This window comes from Pleurodeles waltl, chromosome 4_1, assembly GCF_031143425.1.
Source record: "Pleurodeles waltl isolate 20211129_DDA chromosome 4_1, aPleWal1.hap1.20221129, whole genome shotgun sequence".
Lineage (NCBI taxonomy): Eukaryota > Metazoa > Chordata > Amphibia > Caudata > Salamandridae > Pleurodeles > Pleurodeles waltl.
Genome location: NC_090442.1, coordinates 395,572,921 through 395,597,019, shown reverse-complemented (window position 1 = coordinate 395,597,019; position 24,099 = coordinate 395,572,921). Strand labels below are relative to the sequence as shown.

Here is a 24,099-nt window from a genome sequence, read left to right as displayed (position 1 = left end):
GTGCTGCCTGCTTCTGTGAGGGCTCCCTGACTTGCTGGGCGCCCCCTCTGTCTCCTCATCCAAGTGGCGACATCCTGGTCCCTCCTGGGCCACAGCAGCATCCAAAAACCCTAACCGTGACCCTTGCAGCTAACAAGGCTTGTTTGCGGTCTTTCTGCGTGGGAACACCTCTGCAAGCTTCTTCACGACGTGGGACATCCATCCTCCAAAGGTGAAGTTTCCAGCCCTCTTCGTTCTTGCAGAATCCACAGCTTCTACCATCTGGTGGCAGCTTCTTTGCACCCTCAGCTGGCATTTCCTGGGCATCTGCCCACTCTCTACATTGTCGCGACTCTTGGACGTGGTCCCCTTGTTTCACAGGTACTCAGGTCCGGAAATCCACTTTGGTTGTATTGCTGGTGTTGGTCTTCCTTGCAGAATTCCCCTATCACGACTTCTGTGCTCTCTGGGGAACTTAGGTGCACTTTGCACCCACTTTTCAGGGTCTTGGGGTGGGCTATTTTTCTAACCCTCACTGTTTTCTTACAGTCCCAGCGACCCTCTACAAGCTCACATAGGTTTGGGGTCCATTCGTGGTTCGCATTCCACTTTTGAAGTATATGGTTTGTGTTGCCCCTATACCTATGTGCTCCTATTACAATCTACTGTAACTTTACACTGCTTGCATTACTTCCTTTTGCTATTACTGCATATTTTTGGTATTGCGTACATATATCTTGTGTATATTTGGCATCCTCATACTGAGGGTACTCACTGAGATACTTTTGGCATATTGTCATAAAAATAAAGTACCTTTATTTTTAGTATGTCTGTGTATTGTGTTTTCTTATGATATTGTGCATATGACACCAGTGGTATAGTGGGAGCTTTGCATGTCTCCTAGTTCAGCCTAAGCTGCTCTGCTATAGCTACCTTCTATCAGCCTAAGCTGCTAGAAACACCTCTTCTACACTAATAAGGGATAACTGGACCTGGTACAGAGTGTAAGTACCCCTTGGTACCCACTACAAGCCAGGCCAGCCTCCTACACCCTCTCCCCTCCTTTATGTAGAATCCTATCCTTGTGTGCATTAGCATCAGCAGGGAAAGGAGTAGGGACACTGTCGAGTGGGGAGGCTGCAGCCCATGGGACCCAGGAGGCGGAGACCACTGAAGCCAAGGGGACCAGTGGGACAGAGGGGGAGGGGAGCACCACAGGGGAGACTGGAGCTGATACCAATGATATCGATTACTCCTCCGATGGCAGCTCCCTGGCAGTGGCGGCACCTTCTGGGTCCATCCCAGCACCATCCTTGTCGCCAGCACCGCCCTTCCAGTAGCTGCCCACCCAGTTGCCCGTGCCTGCTCACCAAGGAAGGTGGGCGTCTCCTTCGCCGCAAGCACCTCAGCCTCTGCCCCAGTCCGCCCTGCTGCCCTCAATGCTGAAGCTATTGACCTCCTGAGGTCCATATTGTTAGGGCAGTCAACCATCATGAATGCCATCCAGGGCCTGTCATCCCAGATGCAGCAGACTAATGCCTACCTTCAGGGCATTCACTGTGCCGTGACTGGCCTACAGAGATTGTTTCAGGCTCTGGCCTCTTCACTGACGGCAGCTAGTGCCCCTAGTACTTCCGTCCTCCCTCCTGCTACATGTGCCCCATTCCAAAGCCCTCTCCCCTCTCCTAGCCAAGCCACTCATCCAGACAAGCACTCACCCAAAGTCCCGTGAGCCCCCTTCTACCTCTGCTGCCCCTCCACCTGTGAAGAAGCCGTCCCCTGTCCCCATGAAGAAAGCTGGATGAAAACATGGTTTCAATGCCCCAGCCCCTACATCAAAAGCAAGGGTGAAACCCCCACCCCCTCCCAAGCCAAAGCCTAATGACCCCCCTCCCAAGCCAAAGCCCAAGGAACCCCCTCCCAAACTCCCAAACCCCCACCCCAGACCATTGATGTGCCTTCCTGCCTGCCTGCCCCATTGATGCCCCTACCTTGTGGAGGCCATTAGGATGTCAGGAGTCAAGTTGGGGCCTTTGATAGGCACAGTTGTGCCCATTGGACTTTGGACTGGCCTACGGGCCTTGGTGCTTTATGTTATCATTTACATTGCATCTGTTAATATATGGTTACAAAACAGAATTCCTGTTGGTTTCCTTAACATAGTCGTTGAGTCTTTTTGTTCTCTGATGAGTTTCCATCTATCTATCATGTGCTGTTAAATGTGCATCTCTAGGCAATTTTTCATTCAGATTCACAGTTCTTGCATTTGGGCATTGTATGTAGTGTTGTGCCTTTGTATTGGTTTGTGTTCCTCTGCTTGTTGGTGCTATAGGTGTGGTTGTGTAGTTGTGATCCAGGGTGTGTGTATGTGAAGTTTGTGTTTGGCGTGGCTGTGTTCTGTGTGTCTCCATACGGTGTTGTGTTGCATGTGTGAGCACTGGAGTTTGTGCAAGGTGTGTATGGGTGTGTCAATCTACCCTTCCCCCCTTGTGTGCTCTGCAGGTGTACTTACCCATGGTGTCGGTGGTCATAGAGGTGAAGGCGAGGAAGAGCGCTGGAAACATTTCACGGTGGCGTGCCATGGCTTCTTCTGAGTCGCCTGCGTCTTTGGAGGCGAGTGGCTCCTTTTGTACTTGCTGTTTCTGGCAGGCTTTGGATGGCGGGCGTCCCGCCCCTGCAGTGTCGTATTAGGGTGGGCAGTGCAGTGGCTACCGCAAGCCTGGGGATGGCAACCACTGTCGTTGGCGGTCTGGCCACACTGTCCACAAACTGGCTTGGTTTCAGTGGGTTTGACCGCCGTGGTCCTAATATGGCCATCTGCACTGCTGGCTTGGCGGCAGTCCGTCCGCCATCGCCAGTGTGGCGGATCCGTTACCGCCAATGAGGGCCAAAGTCTTCCTATTACACTTCACAAGTCATTCCTTATTTGCTTTGATGATGACTGTTTAAGTTGTAAATTGTACTCCTGAGGGGCATTAAATGTATTTTGCTCTTCATGGATGGCAATTCACATCTAAAAATGCTGTTTAGCTGACTTTGAAGAAATCTGGGCGTTCATTGATCTAATTCTGCTAAAATCAGAATTGGACAGAGATATTCGGATTGCACTCAAAACATAGCAAAGTAGCGGATTCTGGGGTAATGGGACAAAGGCTGTTGGAAGTTTGAAAGGATGGGTAAAATCTAGATGTGCCTTCCTGTGTGTTGACGTAACATGACCTAGGATCCTACAGATCCCCATGTGCTTTATAGCATGAACATTAGATATACCTGCAAAGTTTTAGCATTCATAGTTTTAGGCAGCTCCTTATCATGAAGGATAAACGTGACAAATCTAGGGTCTCTATTGCTTTAAAGCAACCTAGTGAGATGTTCATCTTATTTTGACAAACAGAATCAACACATTCCTGGTCTGGGAAAGATAAACCCAGGATTGGATTACATTTCTTTTAGAGAAAAAAACATGAAGTTCCTTCGTGCATACAATAATTTGAGTGTTTGTAATATATGTGCGTCAGAAGAAAACACCTATGGTAGTATTGTTCTCCAGGAGAGTTAGCATGATTGTTTTTGAAAGAATACAGCTGTTATAAAGAGATTTTATGATAAGTAAGCTTTTACTGGTGAAGATCTAATTTACCTCTAGAATTGTGGCTGCAAAAAATTGTGAATTTGGCTGGTCCGAAACAGATAGGGCCTGATTCAGACCCTGGCGGCCGGTGACCGCCAGGGTCACCGGCCACGGGAGCACCGCCGACAGACCGGCGGTGCTCCAAAGGGCATTCTGACCGCGGCGGTTCTGCCGCGGCCAGAAAGGGTAAACCGGCGGTCTCCCGCCGGTTTACCGCTGCCCTTGGAATCCCCCATGGCGGCGCAGCTTGCTGCGCCGCCATGGGGGTTTCTGACACCCCCTACCGCCATCCTGTTCCTGGCGGTTCGCCCGCCAGGAACAGGATGGCGGTAGGGGGTGCCGCGGGGCCCCTGGGGGCCCCTGCCGTGCCCATGCCAATGGCATGGGCACGGCAGGGGCCCCCGTAAGAGGGCCCCACTGTGTATTTCAGTGTCTGCCTAGCAGACACTGAAATACGCGACGGGTGCAAACTGCACCCGTCGCACATGCCCACTCCGCCGGCTCCATTCGGAGCCGTCTTCCTCGTGGGGAGGGGTTTCCCGCTGGGCTGGCGGGCGGCCTTCTGGCGGTCGCCCGCCAGCCCAGCGGGAAAGCCAGAATGGCCTCCGCGGTCTTTCGACCGCGGAGCGGCCATATGGCGGTTCCCTCCAGGCGGGCGGCGACCGCCGCCCGCCGGGGTCAAAATTACCCCCATAGTCTACAAAATGCACAGGCCAGACACTGATGTTGACAGCTGGTGAACTTTTTTGGGCTTCTATGTTGCTAATTAAATGTTCTTACATATATGCGCAGACATCTGTATTTTGGAAGCAACATATAAATGACATAACAACAGACCAATGGGTGAAAAGAGCTTGCTAAAAGCCCATTTAAGTTAAAAAATATTTATATATATATATAAATATATAAATAAATCAGTTTAGTCAAATCAGAAGATCTTGGCGAACGCTAAGCTGAAAACTCCCCAAATCCTCACCTTTAGAAGGGTATGGCAGCTCATCTGCGCGGAACACATGATCAATCTAGTATTCACATCTCACTTTTCAGAAGTTTACGGACCACCAAAGGGCAGCGTGTTACTGAGAAAAAATATATAGGGCAAGGAGGCTGAAAAGCTCTGCTGTACGTAAATAGTTGTTACTTTTACACAATACAATTGCTCTCAATTTAAACTGAAATTACCATATGTTTGTTACCTATGAATGGCAAGTATATAACATAACTCCTAAACATTCCTTTGTGCTATGTGAGTGAATCACCATATGAGCTTCCTGGTGTATGCGACTAACTTTTGATATTTACAGGTCCCAATCCACCTCCGTGCATCCAGAATAAAAGGAATGCTAAAAAGTGCAAAGGCTGCCCCCAAAGGAGGCATTAAGGGCCAGCGCCGTAACGGTCGCCTTGGCCTGGAAGGGACTGGTCAAACCGGTTTTGGGAAGGTGCGCGCCAACTAGGTGGCGACGCCCCTCCCACCCCCCATTCTTGCTAACAGATGGGGAAGGTAAAAATAAGGTGACCAATGGGGGGGAGGTTTGCTGTCCTTCAAACCCCCCAATGAAAGTACCGAAATTTCAAAGAAGGGGAGAAGGGGAAGCATTTAAGAGCGTGTTTTGTCCTGTTGCTTTTTAGTTCACGATCGGGACAAGGCGCTTGCTTGACGGCAGAAGAAAACAGAAGGGTTAGGAGAGGACCTGTCGACATCACTTACCTAGGGCCAAGTCCTGTCTTGGTTGCTGCAAGGGGACCGCTCATCTCGGGCGAAGGGACCCTGCAGCAACAATCAATTGACCGTTGACGGCGCGTTGTCGTTCCATCTCCCAGCTTCCCATCCGACCAGCTCCGGCTGCATCTGCAAGCCCTCTCCTGCGGGGGACCACTTCAAGGAGAGACGCGATCCCGCAGGGACCACCGCCGCAGTCTCATCTGCGTTGCCAAAAGTGCGAAGAAGCATCCGGTCAAATCACCCCGGGGGACCGCGCATCCGCGCGACGGAACCCCGTGGAGACCCAGGCATCTCCGGTGGACATCCCTGCAGTGGCACGCCGCCCCTTTTTCAGAGGGACCGAGCGACACGAACAACCGTTTCCTGCGGGGGACTGCTTTACCAATCGACGTGACCCCACAGTGACCCTCAGTGCCAGCACGTCCGTGTTGCCGAAGGTGCTTTCCTCTAAGGGAAAGCTTTTGCTCTAGTTCGGAAGACACACCTAATAAGGGGGTGTGCGCGAAGAACCCGGCTTCGACACGTGGACCGTGCACTGACTCAGATTCCAGGCACCGGCACGTCTTTCCTCCTAGAAGGAAGGGCTATCTAGCATGAGGTATTTACGCATTTACCCCCAAGAAGAAGCGTCTGCTCCAGTTGCACTGGGGGACAGTGCATCCGCGCAACGCAACCCCGTAGAGACCTGCAATCGGCATGTGTTCCCCGCACGGATTCCAGGCACCAGCACGCCTTTTTCTGCTGTGGTAAGGGATCTCAAACGGAAAGAATTCACGGCTAGGACTAACAACTGATGATGAAGAGACGCGACTCACATACATAATGCAATCACTAGTGTGACACCAGTGATCACCTAAGTCAGGGGGCAAGCATCATATCCTTGAGCCTACACATCATGGAAGAAGACCAAGTGGTTAAGCAACAAGATGACTTGGAAAGGATGATTGCTCACATGAGGGCGGAGGCACTGAAGCGCGGCAAGGATTGGCTGCGCACAAAGATGGAGGACAAAGGCGAAGAATTTCAAACACAGAACTTTTCAGCCACAGCACCCTCGACTTTGGCAGACGATGGAGGAGCAGCAGAGCGCATTTTGCCCCCACCATAGAAGGCAACTAAGCGTGAAAGGTCAGAGGGTAAACCGGCCAGGAAGACAGCCAGAAAAGCAAGGGGCGTGGTCCGGACTACCGAGGAGGATACATCAGCGTCACCGGAGTCCAGCATATCACGAGCACCGGCAGAGGGTGAGCATAAAAGCGCGATAATTAAAGAATGCTTTAAATCACTTGCGCCACTGCTGCTGTTGCGGGGTAATGGGGCGGGGCCAGTCACAGAAGGGATCGCGCCCATAGGCAGTCAGGCACCCAAGCAGCTACCAAAGAGCGCCTTACCCCAGGGGACCCCCTAACAGCATGGAGCGCGACAACGAAGGTAATAGATACACCAATAAATAAGGGAAACCCGCTCGAATCATACACAAGAACATCCCTGCACCCCCCCACATGAATTGCAAGTTTAGACACAACTGCTCATCCTGCGGGGTAGAACACCCAGTGGCAGCATGTAAAAAACACATGCATAACTCAGACAGAAAGGATAAGAAAAAGAAACAGTAGCGCCAACCCACCAGCCAATCTTAAAACCAACCAATTGAAGTTGAAACTGGCCAAGTCCCCACTCAATACACAAATCCTGAGAAAACTAGAAAACGAATACTATAACAAAAAAGATGCGATTACACTAGAGAAAGACTTCAAAGAAGGTTTAATTATCCTGGTAAAAGGGCAGATAGCTGGAGGGACCCCTAGGAACTTGAAATCTGCCAGAGCACACCCACAGGTAGTCCTGCAAACAATTTAAAAGGAATTGAGGCTTGGGCGCATCGAGGGCCCTCTCTCCGCCCCTCTCCCCGTAGACCTAATCATCTCACCATTAGGGGTGGTACCCAAGAAGGAACCTGGCCAATTCAGATTAATACACCACCTCTCATTCCCTGAAGGCACATCAGTAAATGATAGCATCCCAGAGGAAGCATGTACGGTTGGGTATGCCACAATAGATGATGCAATTGACATGATCAAAGCAGAAGGCAAAAGGGCACTATTAGCAAAAGCAGACATTGAGTCTGCATTCCGGTTATTACCAGTACACCCGGACAGTTATCACTTGTTAGGTTTCCAGCACAATGGGCGGGTGTTTGTGGACAAGGCCACGGCAATGGGTTGCTCCATTGCATGCGCATATTTTGAACAATTCAGTACATTTCTGGAATGGGCATTACACAGGATACACCCGAAAGGGGGAAAAATGCATTACTTGGACGATTTTCTATTTGTAGGGGGGGCTGACGATGGGACATGTGCCCGCCTACTGAAGGCCTTTACCTCCCTAGCGGAGGAGATGGGTGTCCCCTTAGCAGCAGATAAGACGGTAGTCCTAACCACAATCGCTAGTGTTCCTGGGCATAGAACTAGACTCAGTTGCCGGAACCTCCAGATTACGTACCAGATTAGAAAGTGGCAGATCTGAGGGCAGACATCAAGTCCCTGCTAAGTAAACAGAAAGCAACCCTCGGGAAATTGCAGAGTATGGTTGGCAAACTCAATTTCGCAACCAGAGTGATCCCAGCAGGCAGGGTTTTCGCAAGGCGGCTAAGCAGGCTGACATCAGGCCTGCACGAAAAACATCACCACGTGAGACTGGGAGGAGGGGTTAAAAGAGACCTCGCCATGTTGCACTCCTTTCTAGAGGAATTTAATGGGCGGTTCATCTGGAGAGATGGCTGGATATCAGCTAGAGAGATCTCACTTTTCACAGACGCCGCGGGGGCTGTGGTTTCGGGCCATCCTGGGCAGGGAATTGGTGCGCAGGCAAGTGGCCACCCAGATGGTATGAGCTAGGGATCAACAGAAACATCACATTTCTGGAGCTCTTCCCCATCGTGATAGCCATCACAATCTGGAAAACCCAGTTGCAAAACATGAAAATAACTTTGTGGTCCGATAACCTAGGCGTGGTCATGGCAATAAACAAGGGGTCTGCTTCATGCCCGATACGGTAAGGCTTTTAAGGCTTCTGGTACACATCCAGCTCAAAGGCAACCTGGATGTCAGGGCCAGACATGTCCAGGGCATAAAGAACTCATGGGTGGACGCCCTTTCTCGTTCCCAGATAGACAGATTCAGGAAGCTTGCCCCAGAAGCAAGCAGCAGGGTGATACCTTTTCCAGCACAGCTGTGGGATCTGGAGGAACAGACCTGTCTATATTAGTGCAAAGCGCATTCACAACAGAGACACAACGAAAATACAACAAATACGCAAAGGTCCTCATGAAAATCAGGGGTTTAGAATCACTAACAGACCCGATAGCAACCAAAGCAGCAGCAGAACAATCCATCATGTGGGCTTTCAAACAGGGGAAAACGAAGTCATGGGCCCAAGCACACTTAGCGGCGGTGGCCCACTATTCAAAGCTACAAACGGGCACTGACCCCACTGTCTCGCATTACATCAAAACGGCGATGAAAGGCTGTAAACGTCTCAAAGGGCACAAAAAAGGCACCAGACACCCCATTGATTCTAGCAAACTGGCCCTTATAATAGATTCACTTCAAACTATAGCAGAAACCGGTATGAGCTGTTAGTTTTCAGAGCAGCGTTCAGAGTGAGTGAGTTGGTGGCATCAGCGAGAAAATCAGGAGGCAACATTTGCCTGCAAATAGAGGACTGACATTTGGAATCAGACGGGGTGCGCTTAATACTGCGACGATCCAAAACTGACCAAATTGGGAGGGGCACTCACATTGAACTAAAATGCATAGATCAGACAAAGTATTGCCCGGTTTGCAGCATAAGGGATTATTTAGATATACTACCTTTGGGACCAGGCCCGTTGTTCAGACATTCCAATGGGGATTACCTGAGCAGATTCCAGTTTACCCCTGCGATGCAGAAAACACTAGAGAGGGGAGGCCTGCCCCCATCAGAGTTTAGTTCACATTCATTTCGCATCGGGCTGCCACCACAGCCGCCAGTTTAGGCCTAGATTCAAACGCAATCAAGACGGTGGGCAGATGGCAGTCAAAAGCTTACAAACGTTACGTTCGCCCACATCTATTGTGATGGTATCATGTTGTTACATTGGCAGGTGCACCTCCCAAGCTTATATGGGTAATTGGGCACTCATTCATATCCAGATTACAAGCATGGTGGAAGCAAAACAAGAATTTCAACAGGAGAGAAGGACCACCATACACGATCAGATGGTGGGGTTTTCCAGGCATGAAATGGTCCCAACTCCAACAAACCTTGCACAAGCTATTAGAGACCACACAAAGACACCCATGTACAATAATCATACACCTGGTGGGGGGGGGGGTGACAATCTGACCACACTGGGTAGAAAGGTGCTCCTGAGCGAGATCAGGGAGGCACTATGGAACCTTACTAGGCTTTGCGGAAAAACCACCATCATCTGGTCTGAAATAATCCCCAGAATCACATGGCGGGGGCAACATCGGGCGAAGCGATAGATAACTCCAGGAGGAAGCTGAACATCGCGGTCGCCAAGTACTGCAAAGTTAACGGATTGGAGAGCATCCACCATGGCTTGATCCACCCCTTGCGACCAGAACTCTTTGCGGCGGACGGCGTACATTTGTCAGCAGAAGGGATGGGCATTTTCTGGTCCAACTTGGCAGCAGCAACGGGCTGAAAAAAAAAGAGACGTGGCAGCATGGTGGAAAGTAAACGAGGTTTTACCAAATAATTGATCGGAAGACACACCTAGTAAGGGGGTGTGCGGACAAAAGCCACACACCTGGGGATGCCTTACGGTAGGATGTAAGGTGGCCAAGTAAGGGGAGTAAGCGGAACACTGCACTCACAGCCAGACCCGCCAGATCGGATAGCAGGGCATAGGTACACGCCAGGTAGCGAGTTGGGCCTAATCCAAAAAACTTTAAGCTACCCCCTACAACAACGTGGTAAAACAAACTCTATTGGAGTGAGCCCCCTCCAAAAACGAAAGATGGAACTGCCTAGAAACCAAAGGGCAAAAAGAGACATGACAAATGGAGGCCAGGACTTGAAGGCCCAGCAGTCACTCGCTGCAAAATGTGTAAGTTTGAATCTAGATGTTATTAAATGAATAAACTGATGCTTTATTGTCATAAGTACAAATTTTATTGTCAGTAATTGGGTCTCATGTTCAATATACGTTATAACAGGCAGTCGCACGCTTGTCCACATTAATAAACGGCCACATATTATCCACAATTGAAAACTTTGTCAAAGTCTGGGTTCATGCATGTCAGTATGTCATATGTAAAGTAATTGCATGAAATGTGGTTCAATAATGCCAGCTCTGTAGTGTGACAAGTGCAAGAGTTAGTGCAAAGGCCGCCCCCGAAGGGGGCATTAAGGGCCGGCGTTGTAATGGCCGCCTTGGCCCGGAAGGGACCGGTCAAACCGGTTTTGGGAAGGTGATCGGCAACTAGGTGGCGATGCCCCTCCCTCACCCCCCGTTGCTAACAGGTGGGGAAGGTAAAAATAAAGTGACCAATTGGGGGGGGGTTTTGCTGTCCTTCAAACTCCCCAATGAAAGTACTGAAATTTCAAAGAGGGGGGGGGGGAAGGGGAAGCATTTAAGAGCGCGTTTTGTCCCATTGGTTTTTAGTTTGCGATCGGGACAACGCGCTTGCTTGACAGCAGAAGAAAACACCACCCTCCCACCCCGACGAGAAAGCATCCAGTCGCAATGCCGGACAGACAAAAGGGGCAAACGGAAAGTAAACGAGGTTTCACCAAATAATTGATCGGAAGACACACCTAGTAAGTGGGTGTGAGCACACAAGCCACACACCTGGGGATTCCTTACGGCAGGGTGTAAGGTGGCCAAGTAAGGGGAGTAAGCGGAACACGGCACTCGCAGCCCAGACCCGCCAGATCGGATGGCAGGGCATAGGTACACGCCAGGTAGAGAGTTAGGCCTAATCCAAAGAACTTGAAGCTACCCCCTACAACAATGTGGTAAAACAAACTCTATTGGAGTGAGCCCCCTCCAAAAACGAAAGATGGGACTCCCTAGAAACCAAAGGGCAAAAAGAGACATGACAAATGGAGGCCAGGACTTGAAGGCCCAGCAGTCACTCACTGTAAATTGTGAAAGTTTGAATCTAGATGTTATTAAATGAATAATCTGATGTTTTATTGTCATCAGTACAAATTTTATTGTCAGTAATTGGGTCTCATGCTCAATATACGTTATCACAGGCAGTAGCACGCTTGTCCACATTAATAAAGATGCCAAATTATATCCACAATTGAAAACTTTGTCAAAGTCTGGGTTCATGCATGTCAGTATGTCATATGTAAAGTAATTGCATGAAATGTGGTTCAATAATACCAGCTCTGTAGTGTGACAAGTGCGGGAGTTGAGGAAAATAAAGTTAAACGCTGTTCCTTCCGAGTATGGATAACTCAGGGAACACCAAGGCTGTAAACAAATCTGTATGCATTTAGTAAACATTTTTTGCAGGGCTGCGGCTTTAAGTTGCCACAGAAGCGTTTTCTAAGGCAGTGGCTGGAAGGCATACCTAGGTACATTCCCTCGGTTTCCTGCCGCCCTCCGCATTGGCTGCTCTCTTGGTGGGAGGTGAGCAGTAACCGTCCCACCCCATTGTTCAAGGCGAAGCCTTCCGTGGCAAAACTTCAACCTAGAAAAGGACAGACAATGTACACACGTGTGAATTAAGAAGTCGGGCTAGGGGTAGGAAAGTGCAACCTGCCGTGGGAACGGGTAGAAGAGAAGAAACGGGGAGGCTGGCTGAGTGGGGAAGAGCTCGGAGCCGGAGGCTAAGTCTGCAGCAGGTTGAAAGTTGTTGTGGCAGGCTGAGCCACTCCGAGTTCCTCCTCTGCCCCGGGGGAGGAGAGCAGAGAGTGCAGCGGTGCCAGGAAGGCGAGACCTGGAGAGGAGCGAGTATGCTGCGCTGCTGAGGGAGACGCTCTTGCACTTGGCAGCCCCCGGGAGTTGACACCAACGCCCCTTCCTCTGCGAGGAGCCTGAAGAGCCTGCGAGCCAACATCGCTGGAAAAATGAGCCACCATGACTAACAAAATGTCCAGCTTTTTGTACATCGGAGACATCGTCTCCCTCTACGCGGAGGGCTCGGTGAACGGCTTCATCAGCACCCTGGGGTAAGGCATGCGGGAGGGGCGGGCTTGGCACGCAGGGGTGGCCCTGTCAAGGGCAGGTTCTGCAGTCCCGTGTGTGAGTGTCAGCGCAGGAAGCGGGGTGCACGCGGCGTGCCGGGTCCACGCCGCGCGCCCCGCAGCTGACTGACAACTAGGAAGTGGTCGAACACTTCTCGCAAGGAGCCAGCGAGGATTCGCAGCTGTTCTTGATTTAGGGTTCTGGCGGGCCGGTCGCCTTGTTTGTTGTTGTGTTGTACGTGTCACTCACTGCTCTGCAGCCGGGAAGGACAATTATTAAGTCTGTGTTTGGCCGTACAGTTGTATGTGGAGTAACAGTTATAGTTCCTCTTGTCATGGGCTTGCAGTTTCGAGGCACATCAAAGCAATAAATGGCCGCCCACTTCAACTGGTGCAAACTTGTAGTGGGTGACCTTTCATTCCCACATATCTGCAGCGACCTTTAAACCAAGTGAGTTATGTGAAGTGAACTCTAGCATCTGTCCTGTTTCATGCAGAGCCCCACGAGACTAGCCATCAGTATCAAGAATGAGCCACAATAACGTTCGCCTGGCTTTGGCAAAATAAGTTTGACATTTGTTGCTCAACGTTTTCCATTGTTTGGTAGGTGGTATTAAGTAGCACGGAAAAAGGTACCCGTAGCAAACGACATCGCCCACCAGACCGCCTGCTGCTTCTTTAATAAAAGGTGTTACTGTTACCAGCTCCGTTGCACTCCTTTTAGTGACCTCCTAAAGATGAAAAGCTAATCCAGCCATGCTATGTTTTCAACCTGATGCTTGCAGGTTACTTGCACACCTTTGTAGCGGGGATCACCAGTCTGCTAAAAATGGGGCGTTGCCTTCATCCTTGGGTGTCGTTGGAGTCCCCGGTTTGTTTTTCATGTACCAGGAAACGCTCGAGTCCCCCCAAGTTCCTCTTTACGCAGACGTTGGCATGGAAAGTGCGCCTGCAGCCTCGGGCACTGCTCCTGGTTGAGTGCAGGTGAATGCCCTGCATTGTTGGACTCGGTGCCCTCACCACGCCCACCTCTCCCACAGTAATACGATTTGCATGGGGGGGAGGACCGTCCCCTCCCAAGCCCTGGGAGTAAGGGCGAGGCAAAGTGCAGTGTATTGAAGTGCAGAGAGATGTCTGCTGATTCTGGTCTTTCCAGAGGAGAAAAAGTATCGCTGTTTTTTTTTTGGCGCGTGGATGTTTATGCGTGTGGTGTGATTGCACAATCCCCAAACATGACTGAGTTGGGTAGTACACCGGTTATTCTCTGTCTGCTTCGTGTAGTGTGTACCGGTTGATTTCGTGTGTGTGATACCATGTACATATCCACCTTCTAACGTGCATGTCGGGGGATGTATGTGACCGCACGTGCATCCACTCACTTAATGTTGTTTAAAGTCACGCTTTCGCATCCAGCTCCAGACGTCTAGAAAGAACACGTGTAAATATGAGTTGATATAATCGTCGTCTTGTGCTAAACTACTGTAGTTTATTTATTGACCTATTGCACAGATTTGCAAACGCAACAGCTGCTCTTGCTTGATACATTAAGTCTGTCATTTCCAGATAGTTGATGCGTGTTGACCTTGTCACTAGTTGTGAATGTGCTTTTACCTTAAGTAGCAAGTGAAGTGGGGTGTTTGCCAGCGCGCGTTCTTCTGGTCCGTAATGTAACAGAATTGTTCCTTCTAAATTCCCTGTCTCCCCTGATCTCTGGTTTCCCAGCATCTTCCTCTTAAAGATCCAGTGTTAACTTCTCATCGTTTTTAGTAGGCCTTATTATACCCTTTCTACAACACTTGCACAATCAATGTAGACCAGAAAATGTGCTATCATTTGTAAACTGTGCAAACATTGTGCAGAGTCATGCTTGTGCTCAAGAGCACACAGGAGTCACCATTGGAGGACCTTGGGCACTTGACCGCCTTTACAACGCATGCATTTCTCATAGTCTATCATCTAAAAGTAATATTGGGTACTTATTCGTTTTCTATTTTTTATGTTTAGCAGTGTATGGGATGACACACAAAACAAGGGGTAGTTACAAATATGCCTTCTGTTTTGACCTCGCCTCATCATGCTAAACGTGGCCTTCTTCAGGAATCTCTCAAATCCACCTGTTTTAAATACAATCAGTTAAATTCCTAGCTGCAAATGTAGTGTTAGGAAGACATAAAAAAAGGACGTGTACGTGTGCACACATGCTTATAAATGTACTGCTTACTGTAAGGTGACATATTCATACCTCTAACTTTCCAACATTCGGTTTGCAGTCTATGCATGACTATAAAAGAAAGACAGTTGATTTTATGTAAAACTGTGGAAAATGAGAGATGTAATAAAGAATCGTTGGGGAAATGGGCCTGTGGTGCTGTTGGACAGCGGACACTGGGACACTGGGTAATGTTGTACAGCAGGGGATAGTACTGAAGAATGAAGGGGGTGGTGTTGTAATAGGTATAGAAGTGGAACCTCGGGAGGTTCCAGAATGTGGGGGCGCGAGGTGGAACGGAGGTTGAGACGGGGGCTGAGAGGGGGGAGTGACGGTTGGCTATGGAGAGGAGGCTGGGATGTATTACGGAGATTTGTTTTACTAGTAATAAATATAAGAAAAACAACTTACCCGATTTGGATCTTCATTACGACACTGGCGACGAGGATGGTCAACTTCGTGTGTGTGACATCCCAACTCCTTTTGTTGAGTTCGGTGTTTCTGTGAGCAGCTATCTATCAGGACCTGGAGAGTGGAACGGCTCTTCCGGTTCAGGAGGCAGAGACGAGTTCAGATTTTCCGGCTCAGACGTGGTTGGCTGCATTTCACAGTTTGTGTTTCTGCTTCTTGGAGACGCGCAGCGAGGACGGCGTGCTGTTTCCTAGCAACGCCGGCAAGGCGTCGGCTCGGCGTCTTCTTCTTGGAAATTCAGACGTCGTTGGCTGCATTTCACAGTTTCTCCGCGCTCAACGTGGTCAGCGTGTTGTTACCTAGCAACGCTGGCACAAAGTCAACTCAGTGTTTTTTTCTCAATTATTCAGACATCTTTGGCTGCAATTCACACTTTCTCTGAGAAATCTGGAGACGTTTTTCTGCAATTCATCACCAAACAGAATTAGTTCTTCATATTTCATTGGGAAACTCTTCCAGAACATTTTCTCGAGATTTATAGTATTCATGTGGTTAATCTTAGTTTTTTTTGTTGTTCTTTATATATATATATATGTTGAGATAGTTTTATTCAAACAATTTTAAACGTATCACAAAGGCGTCTTTAAGCAACTCTAGGTATAAACTTTTATTTTTTGTCACTTCTGTATTTATATATATACAGTGTGATTTAAATACTTTATTTGTGTCTACTCATTCTATCAATATGCAGAATGTTTCCTCTCCGCCTTTCTTTCTTTCCACTCCTGGTGAACCACCAATTAAGTGGGCTAAATGGAAGAAAGTTTTTGAAAGATACTCTAGAGTGTGTGGTACATCGTTGAGCAATGAGAGAAGGACTGCTTTACTTCTTCATTGTTTAGGAACAGGAGGTTTTTGACCATCTTCCTGATCTTCCAGACAATGAAGCGATCAATTTGAATGAGTATGAAATATGTATTAGAAAGTTGGATCTGCATTATCTTCCTAAAGTTAGTACAATTCTAGAGAGGTATTATTTTGGAAAGCGTTTTCAATTGGAAGGTGAATCTATTGAAAATTATATCACGGATTTGAGACGTTTAGCTTCATCATGTAAATTTGGGTCCACAATAGATGAAAGAATTCGTGACCAATTCATGTTGGGGTGCAACGTTGAAAAAGTAAGAAGTGAACTATGGCTTTTAGATGATCCTCAGATTGACCAAGTCATTTCTTTAGCTAAGAGGGTTGAACATTCCCTTAAGTGTGTTGATGTTGTGAAACACTGTGATTCCAAAGATGTCAATGTTGTTGGTGATCCTAAACTCAAAGTAATCAAAACTTTTGATAAAGAATTACCCTCCAGCGTTGCTAGCATGAAATGTTTTAGGTGTGGGAGAGGGGGACATCTAGCCAATAGTAAACTTTGCCCGGCTATTAATAATTCTTGTTTGTTCTGCAAAAAGAAGGGTCATTTTGCAGTTGTGTGTAATCTGAAAAGAACAAAACAGCATGTGAGAGTGGTGGATAATGATGTTGATGTCTGTAAGGTTGAATCTGACTTTGACTGTGGTCAAATAATACTTCAAGTTGGTGACGGATTATCTGGCCTTCAAGATTTTATTACTGTGGAGGGTAAAAGAACCAAAGTTCTTTTTGACTCAGGGGCAAAAATTTCCATTGTGTCTAATGAGTTTTATCAGAATGAGTTAAAGGGTAAGGTTAATCTATTGGAACCTGATATCAAACCTTGTGGTTATGGTGGTGAGCCCATTGATTTACATGGTTATTTTGTTGGTTTGATAGAATATGGTCTACGTTTCTAAAAAAGGAGACAGCATCATAAGTTGGTGGCATCAGAAAGATCTTGGAGTGATGCTTGATCCCAACAGTTCACCTCCTATTATAATAAAACATTCAGGAGACATAGATGGAGTGGATATAATGTCTACAACTAATCTCACTGAGAAATTATGTAAAGAATTTCCGAATGTTTTCAGTGACAGAATAGGTTGTATGAAAGGTTATTCTCATAAAATCAAATTGCTTCCTGATGCTATACCGTTCTGTAGTAAAGTACGGAATGTTCCGTTTGCGGTAAGAGATGAGTTACAATTGGAACTCAAAAAATTAAAAGATCAAGGGATAATTGAAGAGGTGGAGGGAACTGATTGGTTGTCTCCCATAGTTGTAGCTAAAAAACCTAATGGTAAAATCAGGCTTTGTGTTGATCTTCGCAAACTTAATAGATGTGTAATGGTTGACAGATATCTACTTCCCAACATTTCTGATTTACTAACCATGGTTTCGGGTGCTAAGGTTTTCTCTACGATTGACTTAACTTCAGCTTATCATCAGATTATCTTAGATGAATCTTCAAGAGATCTAACCTCCTTTGTTACACCTTTTGGTACGTTCAGATTCATTAGATTGCCTTTCGGCTTAATCTCGGCTGCGTCTGTTTTTCAAAGGGCAATGGAACGCATTTTAAAAGGGATCAATGGTGTGTGTATATATCAGGATGATATTCTAATTTATGGGGAGAACAGTTATGCCCATGATGAAATCCTCAGAAAGGTGTTAATGAAAATTTCTGAACATGGTTTGACTATTAAGGTGGAGAAATGCAAATTTGCAGTGGAGAACATTGACTACCTTGGACACACCATATCTTGTGGTGGTTTGGTTCCCAAGAAAGATCTGGTTGACACGATTAAAAGTTTGGCTTCTCCAACCTCCAAGGAAGAGCTAATGAGATTTTTGGGGATGGCTGAATACTATAGTAAATTCGTTCAGGATTTTGCTAGCTCATGCTTTAATATGAGACAGTTATTAAAGAAAGGTAAAGAATTTCTGTGGGATGAGGTGTGTGAGAAGGAATTCATCAAATTAAAAGATTGTTTGTGTAATGCTCCCAAACTGAAGAATTTTAATCCTAAATTGCAGTCTATACTGACAACTGATGCCAGTAGTAAAGGGTTGGGTGCTGTTCTGCAACAAGGTTTGCGTAGTGCTGAGAATACCATAGCATTCATCTCTAGAAGTCTGAAAGATACGGAGACAAATTACTCTGTTATAGAGAGAGAGGCTCTTGCGGTTTATTGGGCAATAAAGAAATTTAAAAAGTTTTTGTGGGGAAGGCCTTTTGTTGTGAAAACTGATCACAAACCATTGGTTGAAGTTTTTAAGTCCAAAGGTGTTGATGCAATCTCAAGCAGAATTACCAAATGGATCATAGCGTTACAAGAGTATGATTTTCTTGTTAAGTATGTTCCTGGGATTGATAATTACTCTGCAGATGTGTTGTCAAGATTAGTATCTCCTAAAATGGCAGATTTTGAAGATGTTGAAGACTTTGAACAACTTGATAAAGTTTGTACAGTGGATTTCGAAATAATAACTGAGGAAAAGTGGCGTGAAGATACTAAGTCTGACAAAGTTTTACAAGAAATAAGTAAGTTAGTGTGTTCTGGTTGGATGAGCAAGAATCAAGGCAGTGTGGAGTGCAGAGAATTCTGGAATGTGAGGGATCAATTAAGTGTTGATCGAGATTTATTACTTAGAGGTATGAGGTTAATTCCACCATCTAGTGTAAGAGGTCTACTTATTGGTCAGGCACATGACAGTCACATGGGAATATCTAAAACGAAAGAGAGGTTAAGATCTTCGTATTGGTGGCCTGGGATGGATACTCAAGTTGAGAGAGTTGTTCGCGACTGTATGCAATGTGCTCTTAATGAGAAGACTATGAAGTCAAGAGTTCAACCGATGATAATTAGAGATAAACCGAAGGGACCTTGGGAAGATATTTCTCTAGATATTTTGGGTCCCATATATGGTGATGGGTCTATTGACTATGTTATTGTAGTCATGGATATGTATTCAAGATGGCCTGAAGTTTTTTTTTACTAAAGGGATAGATACACGAACTGTAATAGAGTGTCTTAAACCTCTCTTTACTAGAGAAGGCATCCCTTCCACTTTACTTACTGACAATGGGGTACAATTGATTTTGAGAGAGATGGAGGAATTTCTTAAGAAATGTGGCATAAAACATAAGTTATGTGCGTTATATCATCCCGAGTGTAATGGATTAGTTGAGAGGTTCAACCGAGTTTTAAAGGAAACTATATCTTTGGCTAAAGATAATCGTCTTAACTGGAAACAAGAAGTAATTAAAAAAGTTGCAGTATATAGACATACTCCACATTCCACAACAGGACAGATTCCTTTTGTTTTGTTTCGAGGAAGACGAGGGAATACTATACTTGAGCCACATTGGGTCAATGAATTTTTGGAGGAGAAAGGAAGAAGGAGTTTTAATAAGGATTGGGAATTCAGGGAACAAAAGAAAGTTTCTAAGAGTAAAAGTTATTTTGATAGAAGGAATGCTGTGAAGAAGACTTTTGTAAATGTTGGTGATTGGGTTTTAGTCAAGAATCCGGTGTTGAAGACTAGTAGTAAGAAATCTTATTCTCCTTCAAAAGTTGTGAAACTTTTCACTAATGCTGTAAAACTGAGTGATGGCCGAATTTGGAACTTAAATAGAATAAGTAAGTTCAATGCTGATGCTACGAGTTTGGAAGCCTCAAAGTGTCAACATGAGGAGAACGTCTGTCCTGATGATAATATGAGAATGAGGAAATCTGAAAGGAACGTCAAGGCACCTTCACACTTGAAGGACTACATCTTATATGGATGAAGAGAATGTTTTTTTTTCTTCTCGTTTCTCAAATTTGGTGGATGAAAGAACAATGATATGTATCAAGACTCCTTTTCATCTCAAAAAACTTTGTTATGAAATAATATGTTTCATTGTCTTGCTTGCAATTTTGGGACTTTGAAGTTTGTGTTCTCTTTGTTATTGTAATTAAAAAAAAAAAAAAAATTCATGCTATTCTTTGGGTTATGTTGCAAAGGGGGGAGGTGTGTTGTAATAGGTATAGAAGTGGAACCTCGGGAGGTTCCAGAATGTGGGGGCGCGAGGTGGAACGGAGGTTGAGACGGGGGCTGAGAGGGAGGAGTGACGGTTGGCTATGGAGAGGAGGCTGGGATGTATTACGGAGATTTGTTTTACTAGTAATAAATATAAGAAATACAACTTACCCGATTTGGATCTTCATTACGACAGGTGGCTTTGTATGGCACCCTTGAGCTGAAGAGGGGGAATAGTGGTTGGGCTAGTGGAGAGCAACATCGATTTGAGGGTTTGGAAGGGGTTGGGAAAGAAAGCATTGGGGTTAGAAGATCTGTTCAGGGAACAAGCAGAGTTTGGATGAGGAGGAACATGAACATTGCACAGAGGGGGTTTGGCTGCATAGCATGTGGGCTAGGAACATGGGAGGACAGGGGGAGCTAGGATGAGTAGAGTACATGGCAAGTGGCGCAGAACACATATTGTCAGCCATGTGGGAGGAAGACCAGGGTAGTAGGTTGAGAAGCACGTACGGCTCTTGTTGAGGGTTTATACAGCAGCAATGTGTTAGTCAAGAGACTGGTCATGAGCTCTTACAGGAGGAGGGATGGTGCTTATTGGCTTTAGTTTGGATGGATCTTAATACCATGGCGCATAGCAAGAACAGGCCTGCAGGCTAGTCTTTTCCTTGCACTTCCTGCTTTTTAGGTCTCATCCAAGACAGCACATGCAACAATCTATTGTTTGTTTAAAAGAAAAAAAATCGAAAAAATGTATTTTACCCTACCCATTACCTTACCATTGATTGGCTTCATTGTAGCTTTTATTTTCTTCCTTTTCATTGGTGAGCGTATGTTGGGTTCATTTTGTGTCCGTCTATTTTCTACCCCAGAGCACAGACCAAGTGCTGATTAATGTCTAGATGAGTTTTCTTCTGTGTTGCTTGAACACGGATTGTGGTAGTGTTTTTTTTGTTTGCTTTGCTTGCGAGCCCTCAGTTATAGCTCATGCTTCCTGGTGTTTCCAAGACTGGACAGCTAGCAATAACAAAACTTTGTTACATGTGCATGTCAGAACCCCTTTCTGAGGGTCACGGGGCATGCAGGGGCTCCTGGGCCCAATTATGGGAAATTAAATCTTTTACTTCTGATGTTCCAGGGCCAGACCTACTATGTATCCTGAGCAACTACCCCTTCTGCACTTGACACTCAGTGGTAGATGTGAACGAGCAGCCTAAGATATCAAGGGGGGGAGGGAGGGAGTTGTGGATACAGATTAGAGGACACAGGCTCATAACTCAAAGTGTGCAGCAACAGCAATAAATCAGTGTCCAGCCAAACACTCACTTTTATAGAAAATAGAAGTACTTTATTTCTAACTCTATATCAGTCAAATGAAGATTACAACATTCACAGACAACAATACATTTCCCCTTGAGGTTGAGGCTCTTGTGTTTTAGTGGCAACTCCCCATCCCACTTGCCTTACAGTGCGATAGTGCTTATTTCCCATTCATAGATGGTCACTTCCAGGAAACGCTGAACTAGCAGGCCATATCTCAAGAGTCCTCTCTGACTCTTAAAATCTAGTCAAAAGTGTCTTAGCGCTTTCAGCAACAAGTCCTCTGGGCCCTGTAGGTTGGAATAAAGTCTTACCTGCTCAGGAGTGCAGCGTCTTGGAGTGCGCTAGGTTTGTGGGTGCTCACAGCAGCTCCAGGCCTGATTAGGTGAGTTGGCTCCAAGGCGAGTGGCTGCATTCTGCAGACGCAGGCTCTCTCTTTCTCCCTCGTGGTTGTGCTCCAGCAGTGATCAGAAGTGTTCCTGCACTTTTCCTGTGGGGCAAGTTTCCATGCTTTTGAAAGGGGGTGGGGCTGATTCCGATGCTCCTGTCCTCGATCCCGAGTTGCAGTGGCCGGGTCAGTCACTGTCCTCATTGCTCCTGTTGACCTACGAGCCAACACTGCTCACAGCTTGGCCCAGTGCACTCGGCACAATTACTCTTGGTGGCCTCTTTTGGCACACAGGGTCACCGCAACGAAGCCGCACAGGCTTCCGCCTTTACAACATGGTAATCTCTTCCCTGGCTTTATTCTGGCATACGTGGTTTGTGGATTCATTTCAGCACATGGACAGTAACCTGATCGGTGCAGCAGCTGCTCTCCTCACACTTCGTATGGGAGTCCACATGACAGGGCTCCCCACTGGACCTTGTTCCCTCCAACACTCTCCTCTTCCTCACAGGGTACCCTGGTCTTGGAAGGTGCTGATGCTCCAGGGCTTGTGGTCTTGGTTTCCCTGGGTGATTTCCCCTCACCCAGCAGTGACGCTAGCAAACTTTGGCCCTCAGTCCTGGTCATAGGCAGAAGTCTTGCAGAGATTCCTGTCCTTGCACAGCCCGTCTGACTGCTTAGCAGGTGACATCTTTTTTGGTCTCAATCTCTCCTTCTTATTGTCCATTTCCAGACACCAAATGTGATTTAGGGCATGTGTCTTTGAAGTTTTATGTTATGGGTCTGCTTCTTTTAAAGTACATACTTCTCTCCCTCTTGAAAAGTCGTCTGTCACAGCAGGAGAGATTCCGAAGCTGACAGCAAAACAACAAAGATCATGGGAGTCCATATTTCTTTTCTGCAGGTATATTTTTATTCAGTTAAATTTTTATCCAAACCGACAGCCATCTAACACAATTTGTGATAATCTTTTATAAGTTCATAGTGTCCATATTCTAAGTTGTCCTATTACGGCACCAGCAACAAGAAATCGCATAGCCAATCAAATAAAGGGAAGGTGATTCAAATATCCAGTAGTCCAGTATCACATAAAACAAAGTTTATTTTGATGAACTGCTTGTAGATGTTCACATGAGCATCACTGAAGGAACTTTGCTGATGAAGTTTGTTTATATGAAATACAGGTCTAGTGGATATTTGGGTCACCTTCCCTTTATTTGGTTGAGTACCATTGTGTTATAGGAGGTTGGGGGGGTGCAGTTGTACCTCAGGGAGTATGCACTATTTCTTTTGAAGGAACGGACAGACTTGTACAGTGTAACAGAGCCACAAATGCTAGATTCTTTTTTTCATGTTACGAAATCGCATAGCCGTGACCGCTTCAATAGGTTCCCGATATGTAGAATATAATTTTGAACCAGTTAATTCCAGGACCTAAGACATGGACCTTACTCTGCAGCTACAGAGGTTGCAGCACTGGGTTTACACCTGTAGCACCCTGGGAGGAGCAGACTACGCTGTCCAAAGAGAAGCCTGCCTAGTATCCTTAGATCACCACTGTAGGCACCTGCCAACACTTTCTGCCTACTCCGAACTGGTGGAAAATGTCAGCACTTTCTTCCCTGAATGGGGAAAACGCAGGCCAAATAATCTGGCGTTTCTGGGTCTGTGCAATTATTCCCAATTTCAGGAAGTACGTTCGCAAAAGGTGGAATGTAGTGTTGGGAATACCAGCCAGTATAAGAGATTCTAGCCCACCATTATTCCCATGCCACATTTCAGCACACTAGAAATCAGGGCCTTTGTTTTTCTCCCAGAATAGGGTAGAATGGTTCCTCTGTTTTCTTTAATTACATGTTTTCTAAGGCTGCCTTCCACCAAGTCCTCAGTAAAGCAGACATTTTTGTATCTAATGGCTCCAGACAGCTTTCAGCCTATCTCTCTTCTCCTGTAGTCTCTCAAATTTTGGAAGCCATTTTGCAACACATTAAAAGGGTTTTTAGGATCCAAAAATATTAATGATTTCTAGATGGACATTCTGTCACAACTACAATTGAATAAGTTATCTCTCTAGTTTTAGATGCATTTATTATGGCGGTGTTGCATTTTTCTTTTCCCATTGGTGTTGCTTGTGTAATATCCAGGTTAGGATCAGTGGTCACTGGTTTAAACTCTACTCTGGCAAGACGGAGATTATCCTGGTTGGTTGCAGGAGAGACCTTTGTGGTTGACATTTTTGGCACAGGACAAGAGGCTGTGCCCCAATCCCTTTACTACAGTGAGAGATG

At 46.5% G+C, this 24,099-nt stretch overlaps 1 protein-coding gene across 4 annotated transcripts in view; it reads left to right on the top strand.

The window, feature by feature from the left end:
- Window positions 1-11,925: 11,925 nt before the first annotated feature.
- Window positions 11,926-24,099, top strand: part of ITPR2 (inositol 1,4,5-trisphosphate receptor type 2) — a 1,367,642-nt gene continuing 1,355,468 nt past the window's right edge. For 3 of the 4 annotated variants that reach the window (XM_069228604.1, XM_069228603.1, XM_069228601.1), the window contains exon 1: window positions 11,927-12,533. In XM_069228604.1, the coding sequence (XP_069084705.1) occupies window positions 12,442-12,533 (92 nt within the window). In that variant the 5' untranslated portion in view covers window positions 11,927-12,441. Of the gene's footprint in view, window positions 12,534-24,099 lie in introns of all 4 variants that reach the window. The other variant, XM_069228605.1, reaches the window with a different exon arrangement.